The 24,942-nt window shown below is 61.0% G+C and overlaps 1 protein-coding gene across 7 annotated transcripts; it reads left to right on the top strand.

The window, feature by feature from the left end:
* Window positions 1–426: 426 nt before the first annotated feature.
* Window positions 427–20,950, top strand: RAB3IL1 (RAB3A interacting protein like 1). Of its 7 annotated transcripts, none has more exons than XM_043581370.1 (11): window positions 427–593; window positions 11,071–11,326; window positions 11,782–11,877; window positions 11,987–12,064; window positions 12,751–12,969; window positions 13,903–14,055; window positions 14,571–14,699; window positions 14,794–14,906; window positions 16,420–16,519; window positions 19,065–19,131; window positions 19,960–20,950. In XM_043581370.1, exons 1-11 carry the CDS (start codon window positions 442–444, stop codon window positions 20,040–20,042), a joined length of 1,446 nt encoding a protein of 481 aa, XP_043437305.1. In that variant the 5' UTR covers window positions 427–441; the 3' UTR covers window positions 20,043–20,950. The 7 variants fall into 7 exon arrangements, with proteins under 7 accessions (XP_043437305.1, XP_043437308.1, XP_043437309.1 ...); XM_043581372.1 differs by lacking the exon at window positions 427–593 and adding an exon at window positions 3,190–3,290; XM_043581375.1 differs by lacking the exon at window positions 427–593 and adding an exon at window positions 3,262–3,290 and having other exon boundaries at window positions 11,071–11,210.
* The last annotated feature ends 3,992 nt before the right edge of the window (window positions 20,951–24,942 follow it).

Below are 24,942 nucleotides of genomic sequence, written 5' to 3'. Positions count from 1 at the left end.
GGGGGTGGGGCAGGTGGAGGTTCTTGCCCAAGGCCACACAACCGACTGGTGATAGATAGAGCCTGGGCTGGACGGGCTCTTTCCAACTCAGCAACCTGGCCAAGGAGGGGACAGACAGCTCCGTCTTCAGGCCGAGTGAAAGCCTGGGGCCTTGGGCATGTAAAGGAAAGTTCCCACGACCCCTTAGGGTGTCTTACCTTTCCTGGCCCAGAGCCCGGGAAGGAGGGCCCCAGAGCCGTCTGCTGCCCACTGAGCCACGGGAGTTAATAATTACGGGGTTTCAGGAGATAGAGGCCTGCTGGGAGGGGCCTCCCTCCTGGGCTGCTGCTTCTCAGAGATAGCAAAGGTTAGCGTGAGGCTCAGCCCAGGGGTGGGGGAGAAGGGCTTCTGCTGCTCGCCTGCTTGGCAGTCTCCGGAGGGACCTTCAGGCTGGCCCTGGCAATGGATGCCCCCAAGGAGCACACCAGGTGTCCTGCCCGAGGGACATGCCCCGTGTTCCTGGCAATGAGCTCGGGGGCTGTCCGCTACGCTCCATCAGTTCTGGGACCTGCCCTTGACGGGAACTTGGGAGAGGAGCCTTGGGACCCAGACAGGTGAGCTAGTGACCTTGATCATAGAGGGGAGGGGAGGAGGATTCTTGCCACTCTGCGGGGGCACTGGGGAGGAGGGGGTGAGAGGCCAGGCTCCTGACGGGGGGGACTGGCATGGAATCATGAGGGATTTCATGAGCCTCCTACAAGGTCAGTTGCCAAGGGGTGACCCTGATTCTCTAACTTGGTGGCTGTACAGACACAGAATCTGAGGCTCAGAGAGGGCAAGGCACATCTCCTGGGTCACACAGTGAGCTGAGGAGAGACCTAAGTTCAGAATCAGGGCCGGGGTCATCCAGGCCGGCAGTTTCCTGCTCATCTGTTTCCAGCCAAGGGTCTGTGGTCAGGGCTGTCAGGTGGGGATGGGGATGGCAGGGAGGAGGGTGGGGAAGGGCAGTGTTTTAAAGGCAAAGGACATACCTTTCACTTCTCCCTCCCCTCCAGCTGGCCAGGCCTCTCCTAGGCTCCCCGTTTGTTGTCTGACTGCACGTAGCTGCAGCCTCTAGTGAGTTCTCTGGCTTCTGGGCTGTCCTTCCAGAAAACTGGTGTCAGGGGTCTCAGCCCCATCACCCCTGGCTGTGTGATATCAAATAGGTTCCCGAACTTCTCTGAGCCTATCCTTTGCAGCTGAGGAGCAGAGCTCAATGGGCGGTGGGAGGAGCTAGTGAGACCCGGGAATCCACTGGATGACCACTGGATGTATAGATGACGTGATGTTTTTTGGTAGTACTTGGGTGTCCGTGCTCCCAGAGTGGCGATCCCACATCTGTCCTTGGAGGCCTCGCTTAAGGGCCTCCACAGCCCACTAGCCATCCCCCCTCCTGCTAAGGACTCTTCCTCTGGGCTGACACCCTCTCCATGCCTTATCTCCCACCAGTCTGGGTTACCCTGACTTGGACCAGGTCTTATCTCCTGCCCAGGCTTATGAAGTCTTGGAGGGTAAAGGCCCTGTCCTGAGCTCTATTTGTGTCTTTTCCTCCTTCCTCTAAATAACGAACAGAGCACGTGTCGGGAAGACCACTGTTGCTCAACGCTTATTTGGTGTAGAATTCAAGTCAACAAACATGATGACATCTGCTTTGGGCCAGACTCTGGGATGGGCTGGGGTAGGTGGAGAAACACTGCACCGAGAAGGACCTGGTCCCTGCCCTTGAGAAACCACAGTCGGGGAAACAATTGCCCCACAGAGTGAAGGGCTTTGGAGGCCTGGGTAGAATGATTCTGGTAAGTCAGAAGGGATGTCACAGTGGCCTGCACAGGTTGTGCACTGCACGAGGTGCCAGCCAAGGGAGTGAGTGAGCAAGGCATGAAATCTAGCCTGCCCTCCACTCGCCAAGTCCTGTACCTTGGCATGGGCTGTGCCCACCTGGAAAAGCAGTACTGTTTTCTATTTTTGACAAGGACACCATGCACTTAGCAAGGTGTGCCCTGGGCAAGCCGTGACCCTGGAAGTGGAAGTCCTTGTGAGTATGTCTCCCACCCCCTTCTCCCTCCCATATCGGAGCCCCAGGATAATAGAGCATGCGTCTGCAATTTCCCTTTGGATCCCTAGCCCTTGTATGGTCCACAGTTTGTGTTCCGAAGGGGTACATGAACAAATGAACAAATGGACGAATGAAAGAAATGTGTGTCCCCAAATGAAGACCTGACAAATTCAAGCCTGTGGTTTCAGCTCTGTGGGCTCGGAAGAGTAGTGCCCTGAGTTCTGGTAGCTTCTGGAAGGGAAGCACCTCCTTCCTCCTGGCCTCCCAGGCCTCCCTAGACATGGAGGGTGGAAGCTACCGACCCTGGCGGGAGATTAGAGCTATATTCTCACTGGATCCAGCCCTGGGCTGAAGTCGAGGCCAGTGATCAGTGCTCAGGACGGGTGACAGAGGGACGGAGGGACTCAGGAACAGGAAGACCAGTGGTCTGGGATGCAGAAAAAGGTTTTGCAGAGGACGTGAGACCAGAAGGGTGTGCTTGGTGGGGGTGCATTCCCCTTAATTACAGATGCTGGGGAAAGGCAGGGAGGGGACGGGCAGTGAACCCGCTGTTCAGAACAAGACGGAAAGGCCCCTTTGCGGGGCTGGCGGGGGGTGCCCGGGGTTGAAGACTCGGGCCAAAGGTGGGTCCTCCCTTGGGAAAAGCGGATAGGCACTCAGAGTAAACCCGAGGAAACTTGTTTTGGGGGCCTGGCCCCTTTCCCACCACGCAGGAGCAGGCACAGAGCGGTGGGGGGGGGGGGGGGGGAGGGCCCAAGGAAGACGAGCCCCGGGGGGGGGGGGGGGCGGGGTGTGGGCGTGGGAGGGCGTTAGCAGGCTCTCGGTGACAAGTCGCTAAGCTTCTTGATGCAGCGGTGGCCCAGGGCTAGGGCCTCCCTGCGCCGGGGCCGCGGGGGGCCTAGAGACGAGTCGGCCGCGGGCTGCGGAGCGCTGCGCGAGGCGCAGGACGCCGACACCGGGCTCCTCCCCCCCGGCTCCCGCGGGCGCACCGTCCCGGGGCGCGCGGCCGGCGGAGGGGCGGGGCCGGGCACGTGTCCTCGGGCCACCCCCCTCGGCCACGTGACCCGCGGAGGGCAGGGGCGGGCTGGGCTGGGCCGGGGGGCCGCGCGGCTGGCGGGGCTGCGGGCGGGGCTGCGGGAGGGACTGACAGGCGGCGGGCGGGGACGCGGCGCCGTGCGGCGCAGGGAGCTCGCGGCGGCGCCGGGATGTGGAGCGGGTAGGTCCGCGCGCGCTCGCCGCACCACGCCGGCTCGGGCCGCGGCAGCCCCCCCGGGGGCTGGGGGTCCCTGCCGCGTGTGCCCCCTGCCCGCGGCGGAGGGGCCCCCTGTGGCCCGAGGACGGGCGAGCCAACTCGGGGCGGAGGTGGAAGGACACCCGGCGGGGGGCGGTCGGGGGTCTCCGGGAGGGTGGGGACTGTGAAGGGTGGGCGGCAGACCTTCCCCGGCGGGACGGCGCCAATTCCTAGCTCCTCTGGAGCGCCAGTGAGGAGGGAGGCAGCGGGGGGTGCAAGCCAGAGTAAGTCTGGGGGGCGCGCCTGGAGGAGGGGGCCCCCAAGCCTGGATGAACCTTTGGAAAGCAGTGCAGTGGGGGAAAGGGGGCCGGGTCTCTGCCAAGGTCGCTAGTAAGTTGATGGAGCTCCGTCTGGGGCTGCTGGCTCCGGCCTGGCTCTGAGGTGTGGGGTGGGACCTCCCTGCGGGCTGAAGGAGGGCGGCACAGCCGTGGGGCCCGGCTTGGTGGCCCCAGTCCCCGTGACTGTTTATTGGCTGTCAGGGGTGATCCCAGTCTCTGGCCCACCTGGCGTGGGACCCCTGCCCTGGCCGTGCGGAAAGCCTGTGGTCTTGTCAGGAACTTGGGCAAACACTTCCTCTTCCCCATAGCCTGGAAAGGCCAGGTCCTGGAAGAGATGTGGCCAGAGTGGGGTGGGTTGTATTCCTGTCAAGAACTGGGCCAACTGGGTGGTCCCAGGACAGGGCCCCTTCCCAGCCACAGCTGGGGAGTGAGGGAAGCCTCTCGGGAGACTGGCAGGTTGGAGAGGTTTCTAATGTGGGCTGGGTCCACTTTACTCCAGGCGCCCAGCAAAGCTGGAGCTGAGATGCTAGGGAGTTGTGGGGCTTTGTCCCCAGCAGGGGGTGCTGAGAGAAAGGGCTCCTGGTAGGGGTGAGGTGTGGAGAGGGGTGAGACTCTTAAAGGGCGAAAGTTGAAGCGGAGCCTGTGTGTTCTTTGGAAACCTAAACACCACACCATGACCACTACCACCCCCACCCCGCCCAAGAAGAGTGAGTTTCCGGAAAAAGTGGTTAATGTGGAACCTGGTGAGATTAGCGCAATCCTTGCCTGAGGTTAACTGTGTTTAAGGGGCAGCCTAGTCTGGAAGAAGCTTGTGACCCCACGTGTTGGGGCCACCCAGGCAAAACACAGTCGCTGAGTTGCTGTGTGATCTTGAGCATATGGCTTCACTTCTCTGGGTCTCTGGATGAAATGAGCAGGTGATCCAGGCGTGATCCAGGCCCAGAGTGCCCTTCCCTGGAGGCATCCAGGCCAGGGCCAGACAGACAGGGCTGGGAGCCGTCAACAGATAGACGCTCTCTTTAAAGACAAAGTCAAAAAGACTCCAGGTCTTGGAGAAGACCCCTAGTCCGGCCTCCCTGCCATATTTCCAAGAGCCTTCTGGATGAACCAGGCTGCCAAGCTGACCTCCCCACGCCATGATCCTCAATATAGCTCACGTTTTGCATGTACGTTTGGACCCCTAGGGCCTCAGGTACAGAGCACCTAGCAGGTGCTTTATAAATGCAGATGGAAAGCATAGGGGGCAGAAGGAGGAGCTGGACCTGGAAATGAGAGGCAGAGTTTTGGGGTTCCCCTGAGCACTGCATTTTTATGGACCCCCCTCCCCCGACTTGGATATTGGAGGCAGGGACTGAAGAAGGATCAGGGGCCAAACTGCCAGCATCCACTGGGGGTCTGGTGTCCTGGAAACTCATCCAGACCCCAGCAGGAGCTGGAAGGGACCCTGCTTGGGGTCACACTTACCCACGTAAGTCTGACTGAGCTGCTTGGGCTTGTGGCCTCCAGTGGCTCATGACAGTCTGGGTAGGTATATATTTGGGCTCTCATTCTAGAGTATGAGTCGGGGATCAGGAGTCAGTGGCCCTGGCTAAGCTGTCAATGTCCCTGGGGTTTCGTTTTCTCATCGGTAGGTGAGGAATAGCAGCTGTTGATGGCTGGGTCCTGGTGCCAGTTCGCCCCCTTGGCCCCGGACCCAGGGCTGCTCTCCTAGGGTGGGTGGCAGGGGCAGGACTCTGCAGGAGCTCAGGCAGGCCCTCTTCCTGGGGACTCCGTGAGCAGGAGCCCTGAACTCTGAACCCAGAGGCAGCTCCCCCATAACTGGGATACTCCCCTCCCCATTTCCCACAGTTTCCCACGTCCACAGTCTTGGTGGCCAAACCTGCTCTGAGGCGGTGAGGACAGCATCTTGGGTATATCTGCGGCTGACATGGTGCTGGGCACTTGGGGCTCGGTCAGCAAAGACCAGAAATTGAGTTCTGGGCTAGTTTTCTGCCGCTAAGCAGCCACATGCCATTGGTCTAGCCCCCTGGTCTCAGTTTCCCTATCTGACAGATGGGGCCAATCATACTTCTCTCTAGAGAGGGCCAGTCTCTGACTTACCCCTCAGGAATGAAACAAGCCCCCCCAGCCTCCCAGGGATGGAGGACTGTGTCCTAGCAGGCAGGCCCCTGGGGGAGGGGGGGGGGTGGCGCTCCAGGGCTGCACATAGGCTGTGTGGCCTTGAGCAGGTCACTTAACTGCTCTGGGTGTTGATTACCCTACGGGGCTTGGATCTGTGAGCCCCTGCCGGTTGGGCCGAGGTCACAGGGGTCTACAGGCTCAGACTTCCTCCGAAGTATGAAGCCTGGGGGCTTCAGGAGCAGGAGGGCGGGTGTCCTCCCTGGGAAGCAGTCATTCACCTTTCCCAGCTGCTGCTTCCGGGGAAGCTCTCCTGGATCTAACTAACCCCGCCCCCCCACCAGCCCCTGCCCCCTCAACCGGTGGAGCTATATTTCCTGCACTTGTGTGGAGCTCAGACCCTCATGAGAATCCTGCTTGTCCTAGACTCTCCCCAGGTCTGCCCAGGATTTGTGCCCAATAGGGTGGTGGAGGAGGGGGAGCAAAATGAGTTAGAATGTGGTCCGAAGGCAGCTCCGTGTGCAGTCATGCAGATTGGGTGGATCGGGGCTGGTGGGGTGCCTAGCACACGATGGGCGCTCACTATATATCTATTGGACTTTCAAGGTCATAGGGCATCAGATTCTTCTAGGACTAAGCAGGAGGATGTGAGGCATGTGCTGTGTGCCCCCTTGCTCGGCGCCCACCCTCCCAGACCTTGTGTTGGCTCCCGGTGGAGACACGGGGCTGGATTTCTTGTCTGGGCTGGGACCGGGTTGGCAGCCCTGGGGCTGTGGCGGGGAACGGTTTGCTTGGTCTGGTCCACCGGGTTCAGGTGTCCAACCTCCCTGCTTTCCATCCCGAGGCTGTTGCTGACCTCCGCCCTCCCGCTCTGTTTCCCCCTTGCACCTTCTCTCCCCGCCCCCCACCCCACTCTGGGGTCCCACTCTGTTTGCAGGCCTGGCCTCCTGTTCCTATGTATGAAATATATGACACGCTTGTCCTATTCTTCTGGAACCATCCCTTCTCAACCCTGGCAGTGGCTGCTCCTCAGACCTCCAGGCTGGCTCTCTGGCCCTAGGCACTGCAGTTTGTTTTTTTTTCCCCTGTCCCTCTCTCCAGCCCCAGGTCGTGCCACAGTCCCCCCAGCCCTGAGTCTTTTGTGTCTCTGTGGCCTGTGCACAGCCCCCTCCCGGCCCACAGACTTCCTCAAACCCCATCTGCATCCCGCCCCACTTCTCCAAAACCACCATTCATCTTTCCTCCCGTCTGGATTTTTCCGGCTGACGCGTCACATGATGCGATAGAGCTGGGACTCTGGGTTCAGTTCCCACCCTGTCACTTTTTGGCTGTCTGTTCCGGTCAGGTCGCCACCCCTCTCTGAACATCACGTGCCTCATCGTCCAAAGCGGGCTAGGGAGAGCATCTCCCTGCCGCGGCATCGTGAGGTTGGGACTTGAACACGGCTTGACGGTTTGGAGCTGTAGGCTTAACCCCTCTCTGTCAGCTCAGCCTGGCCGGGCTTGCTGGCCAGTCAGGGAGCCTCTGCAGGAAGCCTTTCCTGGGATCCCCCGCGGCCCCCAGACCGGAGTCACCTGGCTGTCAGCCTCAGTGCCCTCAGGGCTTACGGAAACACCTGTGGGTGCATGAGCACGAGTCTCAACTGGGCCCCTGTGCCGTGGCACCACCCTGTAGACCGGATCAGCCGAAGCCGCCCTGTTGGCCCCCGGGCAGAGGCTAGCGGTCCCATTGTGTCCTGATGGTCCCAGCTCTGCTCCCTCCAATTCCAGAGCCTCCCTAACCAGCTCCTTCCAGCTTCTTTAATGAACCTGTCATGCCCATCAGCACAGGGATCTTTAATTCAAAGAGGTGACCTGGGCCCTGGTCAGTGGACAGGGAGAGACCGCGGGGCAGAAAGACCTCATGGCGGGCCGGTTGGGCTGGAGATGGGAAGAGGTATGCAGGATCCTCGATGGGCCCTCCTGGCCCCTGGGAGTGACCTCTGCACGGGCCCTCCTGGTCCAGTGGGGGTTTCCGGGTGACTGAAGACCATAGAATCCAGGGGACCTGATTCTCATTTTGCCATTTTTTGTGGATGGAGACAAAGCCATGCTGGCTGGCCTAGGGCAGGATTGGCAGGGGTGAGGATTGCATTACTGCACCCCCACCCCCTTGTGTGTTTCCTGGGGAAGTGACCCAGTGGGGCCTTTCCTGTATAAACTGTCGTGGGCTCCGGGCAGTGGAGCCGGTTCAGGATGGAGGGTGTTGGATGCTCCCACTTTCCTCTGACCTTGACTCTTACTATCTCCTGCCTCTAACCCCTTCCCAGGGGCCCCTGCAGCGTATTGTGGATGCTGGACTCTGTTTCTGCGGGGAATGGGGACTGAAAAGGTTCCAACAGAGGGCCGTGGACCAGGGCTGAGGGGCGGGGAGGGGGTGCGGTGTGGTAGCCCATGCCTGTCCAAGGAGTGCAGGTGGTCCCGTTGAGGTTTGCCAGCCTTTGGTTTGGGATGCTGAAGTGTGTGAAGCTGGGGCTGGACCTGTGGGGCCTAGGGCCCCTCCTGAAATTTCTGAGTCGCCTCACAGCCTAGAAGTGTGAGGGGAGGGCCTACAGATTCAAGCATCCCTTCCAGTACCGAGGTGGGCGGGGGGGTGTCTTTCCTGAACCCCTGGCCCCGGCATTGGGTGGTTCGTGACTACGGGGTGGACGTGTTCTTCATATGCTTTCAGCCATTAGGATTTTTTGAGTTGGGCTTTTTCACTGGGGAAACGGGGGGCAGGGAGGATGGGAGATGGGTAGTGGGGAGGCCACTGTTGCCTCTGGCTGCAAAAGAGGGCCCCCATCCTTCCCGGCAGGGGGCTGAAGTGAGAGCCTGTTGGGAAACTAAGGGGGGGCAGTCCAGCCATAACCCCAGCCCATGCCCTTGGGACCAGCAGGAGGGTTAGTGTCTTTCACTCGGGCCGGGGGCCCAGACCATACTGGTGGCCCTCGTGGGAGGGGCTGGAGGTCTTTTTCTCCTCGGCGGGGACATGGCTGATATGTGGGGTGGTCCTTGCAGAGGGAAAGGCACTGGGGCTGGGTGTCTGAATCCTGGAATCCTGCCTGGGTCACCCCCACCCTTGGCCCACAGTTCTCACCCATCCTGTTGAAATGTGCAGTCCTCGAGTTGGGGTCTGCCACCCGCCCCCCCCGCCCCCAAGCCTGAGTGACTATGGCCATCCTCTCTCACCTGAAGAAATGGCACTGGGCCCGGGGCCTCCAGACTCTCAGCGGGAAGGACCTCCCTGAGGCCTGCGGTTTCAGCCGCGGGACCCAGAGCCCGGGCAGGCACAGTAGGGGTATCTGCCAAATGTGGCCACAGACGGCACGGTCTTTACATGGTGCTTCTCCAGTGACTCTAGGTCATTACCCCCGTCCCACAGGTGGGAAGCAGCTTCAGAGAACTTTGGTGACATTCGCAGGGGCTGGCGCGTACCCCAGCTCAGAGCCTGGCATGGACCCTGGCTTTGCCCTCCTGGGAGGCAGTGTCTGGGCCTGAGCAGAGGCTGAGAAGTTGGTCGGGCCAGAATTGGGTCAGATTTCCCTGCTGCGGCAAGGAGTCGTCTCCTGAGTCCACCCGGGGCCTTTAGACCTTGACCCTGAGGCTGATGCAGTGATTTCATACTCACCCCCCCCACCCCCCCACCCGGTGGGGGCTTCAGGCCAAAGACCTGGCTGCCCATCCTGCACAGCCACCCACCAGCTGTGTGAACCCGGGCAAGTTCTGCACTTCTGTAGACTCTGTCCCTCATCTGTGGGATGGGGACAGTCCCACAAATGCTACTGAGAGCCCTAAATGAGAGGGCATGGGCAGAGTATCCCAGCATCTGGCATGGTGGGAGTCCCCTGGGTGCGGACCCCAGCCCAGGGCTGCCATAGTGCTGCCATAGCCCCTCTTCGAGCCTCAGGGACCCCTTGCCAACGAGACTCTCCCCCACCCCCAAGGGTATTAGGAAAGATCTTTGGCATAAATGCTGTTGATGGAGTGACAGATGTGTTTTCTCACTTCATCTATCAGTCCCCGGTCCCTGCCAGGCAGGACTCAGCCAAGGAACCATGAGGCCACACTCTGGGCCAGTTCCAAAGCCTGGGGCAGGCCAAACTAGGTGCCTGGACAGGGCCACGTGAAGGGCTGGGAATGGGCTCATTGCGGGGGTCCCTGGGTCCCCAGCCCCTTTGTGTTACCTGGGAGGGGCACTGATGTTCAGGGGCTTCTTGGTGACCGTGCCGGGGTCCAGATGACAGGGAGGAGCAGCTGATCCCCAGTCTTGCCTTTCACACTTTCCCCTCAGCAATCCTGAGTCTCACGACCCCTTGGCCTCGTCTTTCCTCCCTCCTGTGTGGGCCCCGCTGAGCCCCCTCCCCTCCACTTCCCCACTGTTATCAGTGGCCTGGCCCAGCCACTCACCCTCAGCCCAGCCACCGAGGCTCAGAAGCTGCTGGCTCAGGAGCTGCCAGCTTTTGCTGACTGAGCGAGTCCAGAGGTGCTGTCTTGGCACAAACCAGTGCCGGCCGGGCCCTCTCCCTTCCTGCCTCCCTCCCTCCCCAGGGTCTGTTGCAAAGTGAGGGGTGTGGATGGACAGTGGGGGGTGGGGGACAGAGGCTGATGGCCCCCTCACTACCTCTAGGGTCTTCAACTTCAGGGAGAGAAGGATCCTGGGGCCCAGAGAAGGGTGTTTGCCTGAGCTCACAAGGCAGACCAGCGGAGAGAGCCCAGACTGCTCCCCACAGGGAGCAGGAAGACAGTCCGCCTGGCCTGGGCTATTTGGCAAAACTTTCCTACCTCAGCGATGCCTGCCCTGGCTGGGTCCTTCCTCTCCCCGCCACCCTAAATGGGGTATAATTTGCATAAAATTTGCATTACCGATAGCCAAGAAGGCGGTTCCCACTTAAGTGCCTCCTGGGTGCCAAGGTTTTATGCAGGTCACATCCATCCAGTGACCCTGGAGGTAGGGCCATTGGGATCGTCCCCACTTTGTAGAAGTGGAAACTCAGATTCTCAGCACTGATGCATTTCCAGTCTTCTGCTGGACAGATAAACTGAGCACCTACTGTGTGCCAAGCTCAGCCCTAGGCCCTGAGCTGGAGAGGGTGGTTGACAAAGGTGAGTGAGTCGTGGCTTTGCCCCCAGGTGACCTCATGTTTGGTCCTTCTGCCCTTGACAGCCTCACGGGTAGAGTCCCTGTTTTACAGAGTAGGCCGGGAGTGGCAGGCGCGCTGTCCAGGGTTGGTGCCTGGGCTCAGCTCTGGGTCTCAGGACCCCACCCTGTATTTGCTGTTTGCCTCGCAGCCAGCCCCACCCAGACGAGGGCCACCCGCCGCCCCTTGAGGCTGTCCCCGTCCCCTGGAAGAGCGTGGGCCCCTGCAAAAGCCACAGGACGGAGTCCCCAAGAGGCCTGGCGGAGACCCCTGGAGGGGAGGAGGCCCAAGGTGAGGAGGGCCCTGCGGCCGCCCCGCTGGACGTGCTCCGCCTGCGAAGCTCTTCCATGGAGATCCGCGAGAAGGGCTCAGAGTTCCTGAAGGAGGAGCTTCACAAAGCCCAGAAGGTGGGGGCTCAGAGGGCAGCGGGAGGGGCTGCGGGGACAAGGGGCCCGTCTGGAGGAGCTGTGGGCTCTCCCTGGGCACCCAGAGAGATTGTGCACCTGCCAGGGCCGGCTGCACGGAGGCCTGTGCTGGGCGTGAGGGAAGCACAGAAGAGAGTTCTGCTTGTGACTTTTGAAGGACTTCTAGAAGTCTTGACTTCTCTGAAAGCCTGTCCTAAGCTCTAGTAGACTGGCGGGTGGGGCTTCAACATGCCACAAGCTAAATGGAAAATGCATCATAAACTGTAGGACAACAGAGGAAGGGCGGTCGGGGCCCAGAGGCCCACGTAAGATGATCCTGGCAATGGAGCCTGATCGGGGCGGGTGGGGGGAAGCGGGGTGCCTGGTCCCATCCATGCCAGGCCTGGGGCCCCTATGGGGCTCACAGCCACCCACCTGGAACCCCTCCCCCTCCCCAGGAGCTGAAGCTGAAGGACGAGGAGTGTGAGCGGCTGTCCAGGGTGCGGGAGCAGCTGGAACGGGAGCTGGAGGAGCTGACAGCCAGCCTGTTTGAGGTGTGGTGGCCGGCTTGGCGGGGGCGGGGGGTGGTTGCAGGTTGGGGAACGCGGCTGCTGGGTGTCCGCAGGCCCCTCTGCACTCACACGGAGCCTGCCTTCTTCCCAGGAAGCCCACAAGATGGTGCGGGCAGCCAACATGAAGCAGGCAGCGTCGGAAAAGCAGCTGAAGGAGGCGCGGGGCAAGGTGAGGGCCCCGCGTGCTTCGAGCCACACCCAGAGCTCCCGCCCTGCCCCGCCAGCCCCCGAGAGCGCTGGGCTTTCGCTACCCGGTGGGACCCCGGCATGTTCTCGTGGGTGGCGGGGATCGGCAGACCACGGCCCAGGACGTCGAGGCAGAGGTGTCTGAGACGACACAGCTCCCCGGGGACCCCAGCAGCGTTCGCACCGCACCAGAGACCTTTGCGGGGCCTCACCAGGGCAGGGAGGATCCCGTGGGCAGTGTAATTTCTCCTGCCTCCTTCCATACGCCCTTTACAAAGCAGAAACCCCAGGCTGGCTGTGGGAGCCTGGGCCGGTAGCTTCCTCTCTTGGAGTCTATTTGCACATCTGTAAAATGCGAGGGCTGTGTGGTTCCTGGCTCCTGAGGGCCCCTCAGTGGGAAGCCTGGCCAGCTCCCAGACAGGTGCACGTCACAGAGCCCTGACGTACAGTGTGACCTCAGGCAGGCCACGTTTCCTCTCTGAGCCTCAGTTTCCTTAGCTGTGAAATGGGTGTGTCAATCCCCCCTTCAAAGGCCATTCCAAGGGTAACAGCAGGGGTCGGGTACTAGTCACTGCCAGGACAGGCTGTCCTGAGCCGGGGCGGCAGGCAGGGGCAGCCTGGGCAGCGTTAGCCGTGGACTAAGGTTGACATCCACCTCACCCCGGCCAGATCGACATGCTGCAGGCAGAGGTGACAGCCTTGAAGACACTGGTCCTCACGTCCACACCGGCCTCTCCCAACCGCGAGCTCCACCCACAGCTGCTGAGCCCCACCAAGGCCGGGCCCCGCAAGGGCCACTTGCGCCATAAGAGCACCAGCAGCACCCTCTGCCCCGCCGTGTGCCCCGCTGCCGGACATACCCTCACGCCGGACAAGGAGGGCAAAGAGGTGAGGGGCGGAGGGCGGGCGGTGGTGGACGCGGGACAGGGAGACAGTGCCCAAAGTCCGCCAGGCAGTGGGGCCCAGTGGAGAGGCCAGACCCCTCACAGTGTGACCTGGAGCCTGGCCTGCCCTCTCTGGGCCTCTGTGTCCTCTGGGAGAGCTGGGCAGGTTTCTGTGATAGGAGGTTTGGGCCTCGGCCTCTGGGTGTACCACGTGGGGGCCCTGATAGGCCCTCCAAGCCCCTCTAAGCAGTAGGTGATGTTCTGTGCGCCTGAGGCTGGCCTTGGCCTGAGGGCCTGCCTTGGGTGGGGGGATGGGGGAGTTCTGCTTGGAGACACAAGGAGGCCTCGGCCTAAGGAGGCCACTGCTGGGCCTCTGGGGACAGGCTGCTTGGACCCTGGGCGCCCACAGCCCTGACGCCCAAGACCGTCTTGGGACATCCCTGGACTCGAGGGTCCTCGACGCCTTCTGGCTCCGGTGCCTAGACAAGCATAGCATTTGGGAGCTGTCTCCCTCCCCGCCCGGCTGGGTGCATGGGCTGCTTGGTCCAGGCTGGGCAGCGGCCACAGGTCCTTGGCCACAGGTCCTTCGGCGAGTGAGGTCACCTGTCAGAGCCTCAGTTTCCTCACAAAAGTAGGGCCTCCTGGGGCTATGGGGCGCTGACGAGACCTGGATGTCAGGACCTCGGCTCAGGGCTGCACCCAGCGAGCCCTACAAGGGCTGTCGTGGGATTCTGTTTCCTGTGGTCTTTGACACCAAGGCAGCCCCCAGCCCGCTCCTGCCCTATGTCTCTGGAGCCTCCAGGGAGGAGGTGCGGGCCAGGCCTCTCTCCCTCCCCCCACTTCCGAGCTCTCAGCTTCCGACTGAACACTAACATCTTCCTCCCGTCTGTCTCTGTGCACCTGTCTGTCTGTCTGTCCGTCTGCCCTGCCCACCCAGCCCGGGCTGGCCCCCCTCCTCTCCCTGCTCCTCTGCGTGGTCCCCAGCAAGGCTGTTCACCTCACCTACGAGCCGGCTTGGCAGCTCCTACCTGGGGAGCCGCCCACGGCCCCCACCTCCACCTCCGCTACCTCTCTCTCCTTTTCCCGACAGGTAATGGCCGCAGAGAGGGGCCGCCCCTCCGTCCCCCACCCCCAGCCTCACTCACACTGCACGTGCCCCAGGGCGGCCAGCAGGTCGCCTCTCCAGAGCAGGCGGCCCGCGTGTGTTCCCTCTGTGTGCCTGTGTCTGTGTGTGCCGTGGTACCTGTGTGTACGGGGAGGGGGGCGGGGGTCCCGCGGGGCCACTTTTCAACTTCTCCCCCTCCAGGAGGCAGTGAGGGTCTTCAGGAAGGGGCCCTGGACCCAAGTAGAGGCAGGAAGCTAAAAGCACACTTGGATGTGCGAGTTTGTGTTCTGAGGTCTTTGGGGCGAAAGGAAGGAGGCCATCCCTCCTCGGGACTCAGCTTCCCTCCCTGGCCACTGGGGACAGACTCGCCGGCAGGCTGGGGCCCGTCCCGCAACCTCCCCGCCTCCCCACCGCTGTGGGCTCTGCCCGTCCAGGCCATGCTGCCCCTCCCCCCCCACCCAGCGCCTTGACCGCTGCGCCCCGCTCACCCTCCCCCACAGGTGGACACGACCCTGTTCGCAGAGTTCCAGGCCTGGAGGGAATCCCCCACCCTGGACAAGTCCTGCCCCTTCCTTGAAAGAGTGTACCGGGAGGACGTGGGCCCCTGCCTGGACTTCACCATGCAGGAGGTGAGGCAGGGCAGAGGGCGGCCGACCCGGGGCCCAGCGCCTCAGCCAGAGGTCAGCCCCTCACTGCTCCACCTGCTGCCCCGCTTTGTTGCAGCTCTCGGCGCTGGTACGGGCCGCCGTGGAGGACAACACGCTCACCATCGAGCCCGTGGCTTCGCAGACGCCGCCCACCGTGAAGGTGGCCGCGGTGGAGTGTGGCAGCACCAAGTACGTTCAGCGCCCTTCCCCCTTCCTTGCGCACTTGAGAGAGCCACACCCAGCCTTGAGCTCTGCCGAGGGGGTAGCCAGGGATTGAGCCTCAGGCCTGCCTGCGGAGGGTCCGGGTGTGGGACCCGAGAGGAGCAGGGGCGGCGGGTGGGCTAGAGTGCGAAAGCACGGTGGCTGCCATCACCACCCCCCTCTCTCCCCAGCCCTGTGCGGGGAGGAATCTTTGGCAGAAGTTGCTGCCTTTAGTCACGGACCCCCCAGGCCATCCAGGGGGGTCTGGTCTGGGAGCTGGAGTCTCCCTCTTCCCAGCCTGACAGACATCCCTCTCCCACCCCCAACTCTCTCTCCCACAATGGGCTCTGGGCCCCGACTGACATGTAAGTGAAGTCATTTGTTGGCTCTCCTTCTGCTAATAAATAACCAAACAGCCCTCATGTCTTGGCTTTCCTGCTACTCAGCTGGCATCGAGCAGGGCTCGCAGCAGAACAAAATAACCTTGGTAGAGCAAGGGGCAGAGACAGGGAGCATTTTCCCTTGGCAGCCCAGGATTTGACCTGCCAGGGAGGCCCCTTGGGGAGAGTCTTGTCACTCATGGGAATATTTGAGCCATTTTGAAGGATGAGTGGCAGTTTGCCAAGTAGGGATGTGCCTTGCAGGCAGAGGGGACAACATGAGTGAAGGTGTGAGAGGCCACGGTATGAATGGAAGCATCACTGGGTTTGCAGAGCGGTGGCGTGGGTAGGGAGATGGGGCTGAGGCCACACAGGAGGGCCAGAGTGTAAAGGGCCTTGAATGAAGTTTGGGCTTTGACCCACTAGGCCAGCATTTCACAAGCTCATCAGTAGATGTACCCTGAAAAGAGGGTTGCCAAGTGCAATCAGAGTCACAGTGAATCTGGAGGCAGCAAAGGCACTGATAAGTCCCGCACCCCAGGAGCCTACTTAACCTTCCTCTGCTCTGGATTCTCCATAACGGTTTCCTGGGCAGTAGCAAAGCAGCGGGGAAAGATGATGGGCTACATACGGGCATTTGGAGGAGCCCCTGGCTGTAACATGGAGCTGAGAGGATCCAGGCAAAAGGCCCCTTGCGTGGCCTAGCCTGGGGACTTGGTGACAGAGTGGAGGAGAGAGAAGACTCTTGTTTAGCTGGGGAGGGCATCACTGAGTCTGAGGGCCCCGATAAAGTAGGCGGACTGCAGAGAGTGGAGCTTTGGTGCACCCGGCATGAGGTTGACTGAACTCTCCTGCCCAACAGTGGCGAGGTGAGGCCTTTAGGGGTGGGATCCAGCTTAGTTCCGAGATCTATCCCAGGGACTTCTAGGGCTGCCCCTTCCTTGGCCTGGCCCTGGGCTACTTGGGAAGCTGGGGTCGAGGGAGGGGCTGCCAGGTCCCACCCCCCGTGTCTGTTTGCCTCTCCCTCCCTCTGTGCATCTTTCTGGCTGCTGCGTCCTGCCTGCGTGAGCTGGGTGGGCGAGCCTCAGCCAGCCTCCAAGGCCCCCTCTGCTTTCCTCTAGTACCTGTGCCCTGAGCGGGCTGGCTCGTGCCTGTCGCCACCGAATCCGGCTTGGGGACTCAGAGAATCACTATTACATCTCACCGTCCTCCCGGGCCAGGGTAAGTCATCCAATGGGAGTGTCACTTGGCTTCTCAGGGGCACATTGGGCTGGGGCTCCGGGCTCCAGGCCTGGGAGCACAACCTTGATCTGCAGAGCAGGGCGCAGGCTCAGAGAGGTACAGAGACTGACTGGGGCCACACAGCCGAGCCTGGTGAATTAGTTTGTCATTACTGCAAAACAAATGACCATAAACTTAGTGGCTTAAACCAACACCTGTTTATCATCACGGTCTCCCTGGGGCAGGAGTCAGCCCAGCTTAGCTGGATCTTCTGCTCAGGGTGTCAGAGGCTCCAGTCAAGGGGTAGGCTGGCTGCTTCCTTCCTGGGGATAGTGGTCCTCTTCTGAGCTCCCATGGCCATCGGCAAGACTCAGTTCCTAGGGGTGAAGGACTGAGGGACCTGGGTGCTGGCCGAAACCTAACCATGGGAGTGACATTAGAGTTCAGGTTAAAGTTCCAGGCTCCTGACTCCCAGCTCAGGCTCTGGCCCCAGGCTCTTGAGAACGTTCTGAGGCACGTCTGTTACTCGAGCCTGACTGTCAGTGGCAGGTGCCACGAGGGCTCCGGGAATCCCAGCTTCCGTCCTCACATGCCAAGTGGCCCAGGCTGTGTCAGTGGACCTCACTGAGCTGGGGGCAGGGGTCGGGTGGTCCTCGTTCCTCTGTCCCCTCACAGACTGTGAACAGGACTGTAAGGAGCCAAAGAGAATGTGTGAGAAGGTTCTGAAGCTTGGTACAAAGGTGACACAGTGTGGGTGGGTCCTCCTTTAGGAACCATCTCCTGCCCTCAACCTACTAGAGGCTCCTCACAGGGATCAGAGTGGACAGATGGCCCCACTGCTGGGCAGCTTGTCTGGTTACGACAGCTCCCGCAGGGCGTCCAATGTGTTGTCCTGGCCACCCCCACGGCAGTGAGCTGAGCCCCCATTTGCATATGGGGAGTCTATGCCTTAGGAGGGGGGATAGCCTAGACCCGGAGGCTCCCCATTCCGAACCCAGTCCCCCTTCGCTGCAGCCTCCGCCCCACGCATCTGTGCCCAGAGCCCTGTCCGGTGGCATTTTCCTGATCCCCTCCAGGGCTCACCAGAAGGATCCGCGCCAGACATTCCGTGCCTGGCAAAACTACCTCTAGAACCTTGTTTCTTCCAGGCCTGCTATGTCTCTGCGTTGGGCAGAGCTGGGATGGGAGACGAGAAGGGTGTGAAGTTTCAGGATGTGGTCCCCACACTCCGAAGAGACCAAGGAGTGTGGAATCCACAGGGAGAAGAGATTTGTGTCCCCAAAGTGCAGCCCTGGGGAGAGAACCTCCCTGCTCGGTGCCACACCTCGTTCACCAGCCTCCTGTGGGGGCCCGCCGGCCACTGGGAAACACCACGGCCTGGCCCACAAGCTTCTCCTGCACCGACCTCTGCCCTGACCCCCTCTGCGCCTGCTTCGTCCTGCTGGCCAGGATTCCTACGTGGTTGAGGGCCCAGGGGTGTTGTCCCCTCCCTGCAACTCTGGACCCTGTGGGCTCCCACATGCTTGACGTCCCTGCCCCCGGGTGCCGGACATTCAGTACAGGCTGCCGTGGGCACAGCTGCCAGCTACCCTCTGCCCTTTCTTAGGCTGAGTTCCCTAGAAGCTGAGCCCCGGACGAAGATTTTATGCTATTCTTAGGAGGCATGAATGCGGGATAGGGTGGGCAGAGGAGTGTCCGGTCTCAGCTGGAGTCTGGCTGCAATCTGATCCGTGGGGGCCCTGGAGCCCAGAGTGGGTTCCACCCTGAGGCAAGGGGGCTGACCTTTTATACACCGCATGCGGGCCAGTCACTGGCTGTGACATGCAGGGGACGGGGGGACGGAGGGGCACCTAGGAGCCATTAGTGAACGACCCTCTCAGTAGTGGGGAGAGGGGGCCCCAGCCTGGGGAAGGGGCCTGGGCAGGGTACCAGCAGCACCCTCTCTGCGGTATGTGAGTCTTCGTGGAAGGGCCAACTTGGGGTCCACGGTGCCCAGCACAGGGCCCGGCATGGAGCAGGCCTCAGGGATCCAGGGCAGCCCCGGTGAGCAGCTCCAGATCCCCCTGTCCCGCCTGGCATTACCAGGAGCACTGGGCCAAAGCCTGGCTGGCCGGGGCCTCCAGCGCCCAGAGCAGGCAGGCCTGCCTGGGGACGAGTGTGGTTTCTAGGGCGAGCCACCTGGTTTCGTCTTCCAGCTCAGCCACTGACTGTTTCATGGCCTCTATAATTGCTGTCCAGTGGCTTCATTCTTGGAGTCTCTGCTTTCCTCCTGGGTCAACTGGGAATGATAAGCATGTCTGCCTCACTCGGATACGCGTACTGGGTTAAACGTTCGCTGCTGCTATTGTTCTTCCCAGGAGCAGGACTAATACCACTGTTGGCAATTAAATTTGAGAGCCCAGTCCTGTGCCACTCAGGGAGCATTCGTTATCTAGCTTTGATGGGACGTGGGATTTGTGGCTCGGGTCTCCGACCTGCCCTGGCTCTTGGGGGGACCCTAAGCGTGAGGGCTGGCAGGTCACAGCCTCTTCACTTGTGTCCACAGATCACCGCAGTGTGCAACTTCCTCACCTACATCCGCTACATCCAGCAAGGCCTGGTGCGGCAGGAAGGTGAGCGCCCCCTGGTGGCCGGCGAGGGCGGCGCCTGGGAGGGATGGGGGCAGCGAGAGGGCGGGCCAGCATCTGAGGGGTCCACCGGCTGGGCTTTGCCCTGACAGAGGGGAGGACCCTGCCAGGGTCTGCCGGGTCTGGCTGCCTTCTCCCACCCAGCAACCTCTCCCAGGCCCCGGGGCTCCCTGTTACCGGCCTGGCATCAGAAACCTTGCACGATGGGGTGTCCCTTGTGAATCTCCTTCCCGCTGGGGGTAACCTCCTCACCGTCGATCGTTTGACACTGAACGCTGCCTCCCACTTCGCTCTTGCCAGGGCTGGTCCTGCATCCACCTGTTATCCCCTTCAGCCCTATTCTGCAAGGTCTAGCTTCCCGCCCCTCCTCCAAACTCGGTTCCCTGCTGCCCAGTCCATTTGAAGTCTGAGCCTCTCCTCCCCAGCTTGGGGGTCAAGGCCTTGGAGGGGATCTTGGGCTGAATCCATGGCTCTGCTGACTGCTCTGGGTCTCTGAGACCCCAAGGATACGGGTTGGAAGTCCCCACCAAATGTGTGGCAGCGTGCTTGTGTGGGTGGGTGTCAGGCCGCAGGGGTGGTGTCACCTCTCCCACTGGTACGGTGCAGAGTAGTGGGTTCAGCCCTCAACAGTTTACAAGGCCTCAGTGTGGCGCTTGTAAGAGGTCCAGCCACTTACTGAGGTTATCTGTCCTGGGGGACCGGGGAGCCCTAGGGTACCTGCCAGCTGCCCTGCCCAAAGTTAGGGGACGGGGGCTGGACCATCTGCCTGAGGTGACCCTGTCACTGAGCCGTCCACCTTCTCTCTGCCTGCAGCGGAGCCGATGTTCTGGGAGATCACGAGGCTGCGGAAGGAGATGTCGCTGGCCAAGCTCGGCTTCTTTCCCCAGGAGGCCTAGGGCATGGCCGGAGCCTGGAGGGGGGCTCTGAGCCACAGCCAACACCTGCCCCGGCACAGACAGACAGGAAGACAGGGTCCTGGCGCCAGCCCTGAGCCAGAAGCCGGGCAGATGGACAGATGGCCAGGCCATGGAGGCCTTGCTGAGCCGGTACCAAATCTTCATCCCGGGAAAGACAGGACCTCATGAGCTGACCCTTCGCCCTTCCCCAGTGGCCCTACAGCCACCAGGAGACTTTCAAGAAGGCACCAAAGACCAAGGAGCTTGGACCCACACTCAGGGGCTCAGCACCCCCTTTGCAGGCCTGGGAGCTGCTGCTTGCAGTCACCTTGTTGCTGTGATGTCCTCAGAAAGGGCTCACACTGGGTGGCCTGACCTCCAGGGTATCTCCCACCTCGGTTCCCAAGCCCTGGGCCACCAGCACCCCCGTGTGGCCATCCCTCCCCCATTCCCGTGGGGGCAGTGCAGCCACAAGGGGCTGTCAAGGACTTGCACACCATCTGCTTGAGAACTACCCCAAACTGTTCTTAAGATGGATCAGGGCCCCTCCTCCCACCCTCGCACTTGACCTTCCCCCCCTCCTCCATCTGAGCCTTGTGCTCCTGGAGGCCCTGCCCCCACCACTGGAAGGATTAGGATACTTTGCTCCCGAAGTAAAATACAGACAGGGCCTCAGGACACCGTGTCTGTGTTCAGCTGTGGGTGGCCGTTCAGACAGTGGGGGCTGAGGTCGCCAAGCCCTGTACACAGGACCGGGGGAGGGTGGGCAGGACGCAGGCCCCTCCTCGCCCCTCACAGCCCACTCAGGACCGGGGTCCAACCTGGACACATCCCTCACCGTGGCCGATTTCCTCCTTTGAATGGAATGTAACACGATCTCTATTTAATAAAGGAAGGCTTTGTTGGTAGAGGCTGGGCAGCCACGCGCCTTCACTCCTCCGCCCTGGGGCTCAGGCCAAGGCTTGGGCATCTGAAGGAATGAAACCAAATCCTTCCCTAGCCCGCCCTCGTGCTTGGGATTAGGCCCAAATCCTGAAGGGATTGCTGTAGGGAGTACCACTCGAGTCTTCTCCAGCGGGTCCAGTCCATGGGGCTGTGGGTTAGCAGGGCCGGTCCCCACCTCCTCTCCCCTGCGGGGTGGCCTCCTGTGCGGAGAGTGGAGCCGTCTCAGGGGCACCTTGGGTAGATCCCCCTCTGGTATCCCTGCCTATTTTATTATTTTTTTAAATGTTTATTTAGTTTTGAGAGACGGAGAGAGATAGACCATGAGCGGGGGAGGAGCAGAGAGAGAGGGAGACAGAGTCCGAAGCAGGCTGCAGGCTCCAGGCTCCAGGCTCCAGGCTCCAGGCTCTGAGCTGTCAGCACAGAACCCGATGCGGGGTTCGGACCCACAAGCCGTGAGATCATGACCTGAGCCAAAGTCTGATGCTCAACCCACTGAGCCACCCAGGCTCCCCCTCCCTGCCTCTTTCTAATGGAAGGTTGGAGTTCACAGTCAAAACCTCAGGGCTGCTGGGTGTGAGTGCAGGACAGTGGTGCGGGGATCGATTGGTGATGTCTGCGGGCAGCACAGGCAGGCAGGCAGGCAGGCAGGCAGGCAGGGATGTGACGGCTGTGGCCTTGCCAGCCACTCCCGCTCTTAGATGGTTTCTTCGCAAGGAAAAGTAGTCACAGGGTGGGCCTGGAGAGGTGTCTTGTGATTCCACATCCCCTCCCCACCTGTAGCGGTGTGGGTCCAGGCCAGTGGGGGAGGGGGAGGGGCATAGCAGCCTCGGAAATCCGTGTGTGCTGGGGCTGGTGATACCTTGAAGGGGCCCCGATTAGCCTGAGGCCTCAGGGCCTCTCAGCTAGTAGATCAGGACTCTGTCAAGGCCACCCAACCCTGTCACCCTGTCCAGCCGCCAGCCTGGTCCCTCTTGATCTCCAGCCTCGCAGATTTCCTCCCATCCCTGCCCCCAGCTTCCATGGCCCCGGACAAGCCACACCCAGGGCCAAGGAGACACCAGACAACATTTCAGAGCCCTGGCAGCGCGTCCCACACCCCAGACTTGCTCTGTCTGGCCCTGTGATAGATTTCCTGTCAGGCCTAGAGGGTTGTGGTGGGCAACAAGACGTGTGAGGGACCAAGGGACACGCAGTCTGGCCTCAGTATCTCCCAACAGTAGCTGATACTAACACATTTAACCCTCAGGGCTGTCCCGGGAGGTATCGTTTCCCCATTTTGCAGATAAAGCCCCTGAGGCACTGAGAGTTCACCCAGAAAACGGTGGCCCTAGATAGGAATGGATGAGACCAGCTCCAGAGGCGGCATCCTTTTTTTTTTTCTTTTCTTTTAATATTTGTTTTTGGGAGAGCGCCAGTGGGGGAGGGACCGAGAGAGGAGGACGGAGCATCCGAAGCGCGCCCTACGCTGACAGGCAGGCAGCGTTTATGGGGCTGAAACTCACGAGCCACGAGAGAGATCATGACCCGAGCCGAAGTCAGACGCTCAACCCACTGCACCACCCGGGTGCCCCAGAGCCAGCATCATTTTCCTAGACACCTGCCTTGTGCCTGGCGCTGGATTAGGCCTATTCTCCAGAGACGGAGAAACCGAGTGTCAGGCAGTGACAGAAGCGCATTTCCATCTAAGTTGGCTTCCCACGTTTTCCCCTGCTTACAGCCACCCCCACCCCCAGCTCTTCAGGCTTCTGGGGGTGCACAGGGGCTCTCCGGAGGGGGCTCAGGGCTTTGGCTCTTGGAGTCGGGAGAGGATTAACCGACATCGGCCGTGCGGGAGTTGTGCCTCTTAAGTGAATTTTCTAGATAACTCACTCGGGCCTCTCGAAGTGCTCCTGGTACATGTGGCCACCTCTTACACTTGATCTTAGCCAAAAGGCCGAGAAGCGATGTGTGGCCACCTCTTAAAAGCTAGCTCCAACCATAGCCATTGCGCCTGAGCCCAGCCACACGCTGGCCTTACGCACTGCTCTGCTGTGTCACAGTCTGCAATCTGCCAAGCCTGCCCTCATGTAATGCTGCCAGGATTGCGTACCTGGGCGATGGGCTCCTCTCTGGGCCTCAGTCTTCTCATCTGTGAGTTGGGAGGATGGGACTAAATGACCTTCGCAGCTCCCCCACCCCTTTCTCGTGTCTTTTATGGTGGCCAAAAACACATACGATTTACTAGTCTCTTTACCCACCCATCCCTTGAGGGGCATCTGGGTTGTTTCCACCCGTTAGCTACCGTGAATAATGCTGCAATGAATAGGAGAGCGCACTTATCTCTTTGAGACCTTGCTTTCGATTCCTTTGGCGATTTATACAGAGAGGCGGGACTGCTGGGCGATATGTGGTAGTCCTGTCTTCAATTTGTTGACTTGTGTCTTCTACACCGTCTTCCGCAGTAGCTTTGCCTTTTTACCATCTTGCCGGCAGCGCCGGGGGGGGGGGGGTTTCCTGATTTCTCCACACCCTTGCCAACGCTTGCCACGTCGGTGTTTTTGGATAATGGCCACCCTCATGGCTGTGAGGTGATAGCTCACTGCGGTTGTGATTTCTAGCGCTCTGATGATCCGTGGTGTTGAGCATCTTTTCATACACTCGTCGGCCACTTCTATGCGCCGCCTTCTTGCTCAGGGACCTTCGGAGGAGCCCGTGCTATAGCGACGCCGTCAGGGACAGACTTTTGTGGCTGGTGGGGCCACAGCTCGTACGTGATTCTGTGGCCCTGGCCCCCTCAGACTGCACCCTTCGCCGAAGAGTTGTGTCCCGGGCCTGGTCCCCAAGCCCACGGTGTGGTGAACTTTAACTCAAAGCCAAGTTGCAAAGCTCTGACCTGTGTCTGCCGCCGAGCACGTGCCTGGGCCTGGTGACTGCTCTTGCCGGTAGGCCCAGAGCTTTTGGGGGTAAATTTGCCCGCTGGCCTGCCCGAGTCTCACTGGGCTCTAGGACAGTGGCTGGTGGTTCCACAGCGGGCGGAGACGCGAGTGTGTCCCACGAGAGGCCCGTGTGCCAGCTCGTGGCCAGGAGAGGCCCCGCAGGGGCCGGGACAGGGGCCAGCCAGTGGTTCGAGGGGCTCCCCTCAAACCTCAAGCACAAGCACAAAAACCCTCCCCCCAAAATGCTGCAGCTGGCCAGACCCTCCCTTGTCTTTCAGCTAGTTCTCCTCTCCCCCTGCCTAAACCCAGGGCCTGGCAGTGGCCCAATGGCAGCTCAGGAACGCCAAGTGGAGCCTCTCCCTTTCCAAGTGGTCTGAGAGGCTTCGAGATGCCCTGACATGGAGGGTGTGGGGATTGGGATAATGGAGTCTCAAGCTCTCCCAGACCCCCTGATTTTAGGAGCTTGCAAAGTCCCCTGGGTGGAAGCCTGGAGTGGTCAAGCCACCGATGGAAGCCTCGAGGCCTGCAGAGAAATCACACGTGGGAAGCTGTTGGCTGGGTTATGAGGGAGAGACCCCCAGTTCAGGCCTTAGGGGACCACAGCCACAGGGGGCAGGGGAGCTACACGACCTCTCTCTCCTTGCTGGGAGAAAGTGGCTGGAAGGGTGGCACCACCCCGAGCCCTGTCTTTGCTTTACCCCCTGGGGACCCGGTGCAGGCCTTCATCTTCCTCACCTCTCTGGGGGCAGCTGGGGCAAGATTCTAACCCACTCCAGTCCCCCAGCTGCCTCGCACATGGCTGAGACCAGGGGGGTGGGGGAAGGGATCAGCATTAGGGGAACATGGAGGGCTGCTAAAGATGGGGTGGGGGGGCCATGCCCCTGGGGGGGGCTGGATTTGGGTGCGGGAGCTTCAGGTCCCCTAAGAGCCTGCCTCGGCTATCCTGGTGCTTCTGTGCAAACCTGGTAGGGTTCTGCTGTCACCTCCTACCTCAGCCGCCAGCCACACACCTCTATCCACCCGGCCCCCAACACGCACGC

Source organism: Prionailurus bengalensis, chromosome D1 (genome assembly GCF_016509475.1).
Source record: "Prionailurus bengalensis isolate Pbe53 chromosome D1, Fcat_Pben_1.1_paternal_pri, whole genome shotgun sequence".
Classification (NCBI taxonomy): Eukaryota; Metazoa; Chordata; class Mammalia; order Carnivora; family Felidae; genus Prionailurus; species Prionailurus bengalensis.
The sequence above is the reverse complement of the archived record's forward strand: the minus strand, read 5'-3'. Positions and strand labels throughout refer to the sequence as shown.